This window comes from Limanda limanda, chromosome 17 (assembly GCF_963576545.1).
Source record: "Limanda limanda chromosome 17, fLimLim1.1, whole genome shotgun sequence".
Classification (NCBI taxonomy): domain Eukaryota; kingdom Metazoa; phylum Chordata; class Actinopteri; order Pleuronectiformes; family Pleuronectidae; genus Limanda; species Limanda limanda.
In genome coordinates, this window is record NC_083652.1 from 16358434 (window position 1) to 16367263 (window position 8830).

Consider the following 8830-nt stretch of genomic DNA (forward strand, 5'->3'; position numbering starts at 1 on the left):
GATATATAGATGGATGGATAGATAGTCTCCCTGACTGAATCATTAATCACCAAACAAAGCTCAATATCAGACAAAAATCAAAATACTGCAGCGTCAAATACAATACACGATACTGCCACTAGGTGGTGACAAAGCATTGCCCTTTAAAAACCTTCACCAACAGGCTGGATCATCACTGATGTGTTTACAAGGTCAAACTAGGATCTGCAACACATATAAACACAGTGTATGTGCTGTTATTGAGTTTGAAAGTTAACCTGTAACTTCAGATGTTTATCACTTCCAGTGTTTCCTTGATTTCATGCTGTTTGTTGCAGAATGTGAGCATGAGTATATCAAGGAGACAATATACATCTAGTCAAAAAGTAGTAGTTGGAAGTTTTACATCCCTTTGCATCCTTTTGCAAAAATTTTAATGTATTCATCTGACTCAGTCGATGAAAGAGCTCAGTTCACTTGTTTATCTTGGCTGCCATAAACACACATCTAGGCCATGCTCATAAAAATGGCTGTATGTGAATTCTGTTTCGTTATATACACATACTTTGACAATAATGTGAGTATTAGATGTATTTATTTACACACAACAGTAACAGAAAAGTCTCAAGCACAAAACAATATAAAGGATCGGTACATCCACCACATGCTCATTTGAAAGAACCATCCGCTAAAGACTGTTTTATCAGCATCTGACTCCTTTAAAGAAAACACACAAATATAAACAAACAAAGAATGTTTTGAATACCTTAACCTACCAATAGGTGTGTGCCACCTAAAATAAACTTTTACAAAGGGAAAGTTTTTCCTTATTCAAGCAGATAGTCTGCGTCGCACGTTGATGTGCGTCCTGCCAGTGTGTGTTGCTTAACCTGAGGTATTTTTTCTCCTCAACACTTAAGATTGTCGCCTGCAAAAAACCCCAGAGGAGCCGTGAGAAGGGAAATAACAGCAAACCATATTTTGTCAGTAAATTGTTGCCTTGTTTGTCATCAATAAACAACAACTGATCACATGACGAGAAAACACACAAAGCCTCAACCACACCACAGAATGTAAATGCCCTGAATATATAGCACTGCTGTTTGTGAAATGCTGGTTTCAGCAGAGATATTGATCCAAATACACACTCAAGTGTTGCGCTGCATAGTGACAAGCTTCAGTTCACACCTAATGTATCGTGTGTGTGTGTATGTAACACCTACAATGGAGAAAATGGTTGTACCTGCAGAGCTAGACATCCTCACATTGTGTTCTTTGGTTTACAAATTCTTGCACCTTTGACTTTTCAATGCGGACAGTAAGTGTCTGTTACTGGGAAGAATGGAAGCGAACAGGATAACAGCGGAACTCAATTGAAAATTTGAGAAATAAATGTTTTCAAAATACAGTTTATATATTTTTTTGAATTACCCATTACCGACATAATGTCTGTCTCTTATACCTTTTTTGCAGTAACATAGAAAACGAAATTCTAATAGCTGGATTTTTCAAGGATGTGTTTAGTATTCAAAACCTACTACATTAGCATTTCAGCCCCTAAAAGACACAAGTTTATAGAGTTGAACACAAAGGGAAATAAAAAATAAAAACTCAAAGAATATCAAAAGGGAGTTGAATTATAAAAGTCGTGATCATCTGGACGTCAGTGAAGCCGTAGCTGCTTCCGTCCGAGTCCTCCCAGAGAAAGACCCGGGGCTGGTCCATCTTCATAGTGCTGTTCTCACACAGCGAGTCCAAAGCAGGACACAACATTTGCAGTCCTTTTCTTTTTTTCACACGATCTCATGATAAACCCAACGCTTGCTCAGTGTCAGTGATGGTTCGACGACCTGGAGGTTTCTCTCTGAGGTAACAGGCTTTGGTTTTGGTGGATTCGTTTGCACGTGTGTACAAGTAACGACCAGATGATTCACTTCCTGTTTCTGGTTCAACTGCCTCCCACACGTTATGGCCATTACCGCAGACTTAATGTACAGCTCGCAGACGACTTCCCCGTGTGATCCGCTGTCTCTGGATTCACTCAATGTGCCTGAAAGGTCATTTATTGTACATCAGCCTGTATCTTCAAAAGATGCTGTGGCTGCTGCTTCCGCCACCACATCGGGTTCATCTCTAGGGAGTCTCTTTCTCCTTCACGGCCACAGCTGCGTGGGGTCACTGACAAATGTGTTCAAAGTACTGAGGCTGAGGATTCTCTTTGACGTACTTCTGAATGTACCAGCAGGTCAGGTGGGCTTTCAGGTCCTCTTCCACCACAAAATCCATGGCTGCCTGCCATCACACAAGCATACAACCACATGTTAACTGATCTGACAAGCACTTATTCATATGAACACTTTGTTTTGTACATAAAAAATTCAGTTACGTGAGGTGTGCTTGTGAATGTTTACCAGATATACAGTGAGCATGAACATGACATGGTATAATCATCATAATCTGGTACTTTTTTAATTGAAATAATTAAGTTGACCCCTCAGCAAGTGTTTAAATCTCCACCTGGTGGCTTGCTGAATTATAGCTCCTCCTCCATGTTAATGGATGGGAGATAGACCAAACTAAAAAGTAAAAGTACACATTAAATATTTCTCAAAGATGGTTTCTGTCATTTTTATGTCATTCTTATCAAACTGGTTTTGCAAGTGTAGTTTTCATTATTTGTTAATAAAAATACTAACTCAGGATTGGTTGAGCCTGCAGCCCACACACAAAATACCTGTTTTCCACATTAATATGTACGTGGACATGTCTATAATTTATAAAGTCAAAGTATTATATACGGGTTCTTTCGGCCTCTTAAAGAGTTTTACCTTGGCCAGGTGCTTGGCGATTCCTCTCCCTCTGTAAGCGTCTGGAACCTCGGTGTGTTGCAAATCCACAGTCTTTTTGCCGACATATTCATACAGGAGAACTGCCCGATCATGAGATCCTGAGGGAAAGACACAAGTCACGGCTCGCAGGTTGTGTTAACTTGTTAGTGTATTCTAGATAATGTGTAACTGACAACCACAATGATACCTACTATACGCATGCTACAGAATTTGATGGTCGATTAACCGTAAAGTCTGAGCATTAAAGCTTTGTGAGAGCCCACTGCTTCAATTAAACTTAGATGAAATAATTTGACGTTTATTGGGTTAAAAATAGATTGCGACTGATTTATACATTTTATTATCTCAGCCCCCCTGGTTTGAATCAGTGAGCATTCAGCCCCCTCTGAACAGGAGGGGTCGCTGGATTGATTCCCTGTACCACAGTGGAAAACAACACTTGGCCCGGACAGGTACAGACAGACCAGTGCTTGTGCAGCAGCCTGGTGGAGAGACAGGCCACAGATACAGATCTCCATTCAGGGAACAATGGCTGACTTCATTTCGCTGTCAACACATCTGTAATGCAAAATCTTATTTCCATAAAAGCAAAACACACCAATGTGCTCTGCTTTGTCCCGGACAGAAGGATCCCAGGGAGTCAAGGAAGTTCTGCAGGCCTCGTTTGGGGCCTGAAGTCAACAACAAACGTCGTTTTTATTATTCCAGGAATGTGGACGAGCTGTGTTTTGAACCTCTACAGGTTGGACGAGATGAACATGGAAGTTTAACGTTACTCCACACTCGTCAATCACACAGGTTAATGGCTTAAGGCTGTTGAAGGCTGAATGTTTGACTTCACGTCAGGGAGAAGAAAGAGACACACAAACAAACCAGCAGCTGGAGGAGAACCAGTGGAAGAAGCACTGGTTCTCCTCCAGCTGCTGACCCGGAAAAGCATCTGATCCAACACGATGACACTTCAACCACAAGTGGAACAATAAACCCGCTGATAACTCAAAGTGCCGCTGGAAGGAAGAGAAGAGAAAAAGAGAAGCAGAGACAAACCCCCAGCAGCTGTCCGGGGGCTAGCTAGCGTTAGCCTGCTAGCATGCTAATGTTGACATGCTGAACTCACCATTCAGTCTTATTACAAACTGCCGTCGCTTCTTGTCGTGCTCCACCAGCATCGGGGGGCTGGCGGCGTCGGGGGCCACGCTGGCCGGGGCTGCCTGCGCCATGGTGGGCCGGCGGAGGGACACGGAGGCCGGGGGAGAGCTCCGGAGCAGAGAGGGCTAAACTGAGAAATAATGAAGGGTCAAAGCAAAACACTCCGCAGGAAATCAGCTGTGAGGCCACATGACGACCTGCAGCCAACCAGCGCCCTGGAGATGACTAACGTCGGGATCAAGATAATATTTTAATATAAATACAAAATATTGGTAATCTCTGGTAATAGTTAGTCAGCTATAACATTAGTTAGTCTTCTATGATATTAATTAATCATTTGTAATAAGAATTACTCATCGATAGTATTACTTAATAATTTTAAATATAAGTTGGTGAGTCAGCAGTCACATATAATATAAGTTAGTGATATATTGTACTAATTAGTCATATGTTATATTAGTTAGTCATCTATAATATAAGTTACACACAGTCCCACAACCCATAATCATCTGTAGTGAAATTTATATATTATGTACATATTTCTCTTTAGTGTCTTTTCTTTTTTATCTGATTTTTATCTCCTATTTTAATTTTTTATTTTATACGTTCACATGATTTCATGTCTAACTTCTTTTGTCTATCTGCTGCTGTAACAAGTGAATTTTCCCAGTGTGGGATCAATAAAGTGTATACCCGGGGGAATAGAAGTCTACTGCTTTACATGTTTTGCCTGGGCCACATAACAATAATATTATCTAAGACATTTCCGTTCTATTTGCATGATGTGGTGTTAGAGATCCCTCTGAACTCACATTGTGCAGTTGTTTTTCCTGTTAATGACAGACACAGTTTCTGATGGGTCAGGTCAGGTCAGGTCACAGATCCATGGTGGCAGCTGTGTGTCTTCACTGGTCAGATTCCTCTCAACCTCACATTAGTTCATGTGTGACCTGTTTGCATTGTGCTGATGTAAATTAAATATAACATCTTGATATAAACTTTATACATTTGGAGAATTTGTAGACATTATAGACAGGTACGTTGAGTTCACTGAATTGACTGTGTAGTAATCCGGTAAAGCTGTCGTCCTAATCCCACAAAACTCTAACTAAATTAGTCAACTCTGTTGGATTACTTCTGTCTGTGTTTCTTTTGGACACTTTTGTATAGACGTGCTTGTGATATGCAGGTTTTTTCCAGACTGAGAAGCAGCACAATTGTTTTTGTAGACAGATAGTTCAATTTGCACTATTTCCTCAGTGGTCTCCTTTATTCTTCTCTCATTACTGTTAAAGATGATGTCCAAGTCGCCAAGGTAAGTCCAGTTATCAGGTTATTCCCTAAATATAACAGGTTACTGATGTAGTTTAGCTATGTACAGATAGATGTTCACAGTAGGGCAGTGCTTCAATTTGTTGGCTCACTGATTAATTAAAAAGTAGATTATTTCTGTGAATTTCAAAGCCATAATGACAGGTTACATTTGTTTATGTACTATAACATGAATAATATTTGTCTTCTTCTTTGTCGACAACTAACGGTTTGATGTGTGCTTATGATATTACCTCTGGGTGTCAAGGAGAAGTGAAATGTGAAATGTCCTCACATAAGTAGGAAACATTTCCATCCATGATTTTATTGGTTTAACAAGGTAATCAAACCTTTACCAGTGTCATAACCAACTAAACCAGAGACAAATATTACGTTTCAGCACCACTGATTTTGTGTTGCTTGTTTTTCTGGCTGACATTAGGCTTGATAACAGGAGAACAGAATTTTAGCACTTTATCCAAAGTAGGCTAAATCTCATGTTGCCTATAAGAAGCTTAATGCAGTGAAAATGTGGCTGTTTCGAAGTGCACATACAATAAATGTGCTACTACAGGGATGTTACAACTGTTTTCCATCAATTTAACTAACTTTCAAGAATTTAATTGAAGTGATTTGTGCTGAGCTGCCTCAGTCTGATCAATAACAGGTGGCCGGAGCTCGTGGGGAACTCCAGGACAAACACACCTGCACAGAAGAAAGGAGGAAAGGTAAGAACCAAACCAGCAGGAAATTCAGACAAACCTGCTTCTCAGGTTATTTAAAATGCTTTTGCCTTTCAAAAGTCTGACTTGTTTATTACATTGATTTGAAAACATTCTTGAAATGATAAACACATTTTCTTGCCTTCTGTTTTATTACAGTTGTCTTGATTTTTATCTAATTTCCCACAAAGTCATGAGATTGAGGGAACACATGACACAAATTAAATGCTAACGTGATATTATTCTATTTAGAAAATTGCATTTTCCCCATTTCCCAGGATTGTTGCTAAGCTGTGTTAAAAAAACTGGTTATAGATATAATATTAAAAGGGTGTTGAAGTTTCTAGCATGAGCCCCCATGTCAGCATGATTAAAACTAAAATCTTTCATAATAAAACGGAGACACACAAAATACAATTTTGCATTTACCAGGTCCTATCCGGCTCCGTTTATGAAATACAACATTTATTATGTTGCAAAATTTACTCATCGATCACTGGATCTGATTCCAAAATAAGATTCACCAAATAACTTTCGGCATTACCACAACATATACACTCAGAAATATGGTTTAGGGATAGGGTTGTTTTATTTTTTGAGGTTTTAGTCTGAAGTACAGCATTTTACATTTTTAACAGTTTCCTCCAGTATTATATCTAAAAAAAACTGTGTGTAAGAACATGTTTAACATTATTAGGCTTCGTTTGCCATGTCCTGAATTGTTGATTTAGCGTGGATGCAGCTTCCTCAGGGACGGGGAATGTTTATGTTACCATTGATGACCGAAAATCTAATGTGTGCAGTTAAATCCTGCACAAGTCACTGAGTCAGGACTCTTCCTCCCCTCCTCCAATTGATTTCTGCGTCACAGCTCCGGCCACAGATTGATTGCCTCTGCAGTCGGAGAGGTTGCGCCTGCTCAGACTGGAATAGACTAGAAGAGACTGTGTATGTCTGATGACTCCCCTGATGCTCAAGTGTGATTAAGTTTAATGTGTGTGTGTCCTCGATCACAGTGTCGGTCAGATGGTACTTAGGCAAATTAAGAGCTCTTGCGAGGATTACAGGGTTCTGTCCAGTGGTGATTGGATTGTTTGTGTTAAAGAGTCCAAGCTGGGATGGGGGTGAGCAGGAGGTGTGATGTTTGACATCTTTATTTTTTCATCCTCATACCTAAGAAGCAGATGGATGGAGCTTTCTACTGTCTTATTACATGTCGATGTTAAGTGTCTGCTGTCGCTCACAGACTCTCTGTCTCCCAAAGGACAAACTCACAGTGCCGGCGTCTGGTGGTGCTAAACAGCCCGGCAGCGGTGTGTCTAAACCCAGCGTCGGCTGTGGCAGGAGCAACAGCCAAAGCAGCAGAGGCAGCGACTTCACAGCGGGCGTCGGTAGAGTTGGAGGCAGTTTGAAAAGAGGCAGCCTCGGTCACCATGGCAGCGGTGGCCACCCGGGTACCGGCCCGGCACCTCAGCCGAGAAGACCTGCTCTCCGCCTCTGTAGCAGCCGCAGCTTCTCATCCCTCCACACTCCCTCGCTCAAGTCCGCTCCGTTCATGAGGAGCAGCCGCTCTCTCAACAGACTCGACCAAAGATCCTCCAGACCAGGTGCAGTCACTTATGTGTCATTAGGATTATATCTCATAAAGCTAACTTTAAATTTTATTTCAGCCATGACTCTTATATGTTTCTGAAAATCTAATGGCTCATTTTTATTATGCTATTTGTGGGTTTTTTCCTATTATGCACCACAAAAAAATTCAAAAATGACTTAAACGATTTGAAAGCGAATGATGATGATAAATCTCAGCAAAGACGCTTCTCAAACAGTTTCTCTACTGTCGCCTCTGAACAGATTCAGACCATGCACCTCCTAACTCACAAGATAATAATGGACAAAATTCAGGAGAGAAAATCCTGAACTCTGGCCGACTGTCGACCTCTGAGGAGCATATCAGGTTTGTCCGACTTTTCATCTAATGTTGTTTTGCATAAATGCTTTAATACAACTGAATTACAAATGTTTATAATGCTCATTCATTAAAAACTGGGGTTTTCTACTACTCTTTATGTTTTTTTCATAAAGTAATTACGAAGACCAGTGTCATGGTGATGATATGGAGAAGATATCTTCCCCCTCTTCAGTCTCTACCGCTGCATGTTATCATCACTGCAACCGAGTAAAGGAGCAGGTACTTAAAGGCTGAGTTTTTATATTAATAAATAATGTTGCAAAGATGCTACAGACATCAGGAGGACATCTTGGACCCTTTCGGCTTCTGTCTAAAGTCTATTATGGTTTTGCTTAAACCATTCATCATGGTTCTTCTACATGAAAGTGGATTTTTCAGTGGCTGTAATCATCCAAGCTCTGAGTTATCATGGCAATCAGATGTATGATGAAGGCAGAAGTGGATTTGTTGTTGTTTTCCCCACAGACCAAAGATGGAGTTTCTGCCGCTCTCTGTGCAATGACCTCTGGGATGAGACGCAACTGGGTCCAAGCTGTGTTGAAGAACGTGAGGCCCAGTATAACAGCCGATGTCACAAGGTAACTGGAGTTGTTGCACAGCTGTTATAAAATCTTTGGGACTTTAAGCATCTCCCCTTGTGAAGACGTTTCTTTCCTCGTGCTCACAGCTCCCTCTCAGGGCAGAAAACTCCACAAGGATCATATCAACCGGATTCAGAGTCGGCTGAGGCTGTGTGTGAATCTGAAAACCCCGACAGCTGTTGGGAAGAAGCCAGCGACAAGGCAGAGGATTCACATCAGCAGCAGAGAGAACAGGAGAAGGAGCTGCAGCTGGAGAAAGAGCAGAGC

The 8830-nt window shown here is 41.0% G+C and overlaps 1 protein-coding gene across 1 annotated transcript; it reads right to left on the reverse strand.

Annotated features, from left to right (window-relative positions):
* Window positions 1-555: 555 nt before the first annotated feature.
* On the reverse strand, window positions 556-4117 carry natd1 (protein NATD1). Its single transcript, XM_061089797.1, has 3 exons — window positions 3946-4117; window positions 2808-2926; window positions 556-2271 (listed from the first exon to the last, which is right to left on the reverse strand). Exons 1-3 carry the CDS (start codon window positions 4046-4048, stop codon window positions 2155-2157), a joined length of 339 nt encoding a protein of 112 aa, XP_060945780.1. The 5' UTR covers window positions 4049-4117; the 3' UTR covers window positions 556-2154.
* Between the last annotated feature and the right edge of the window lie 4713 nt (window positions 4118-8830).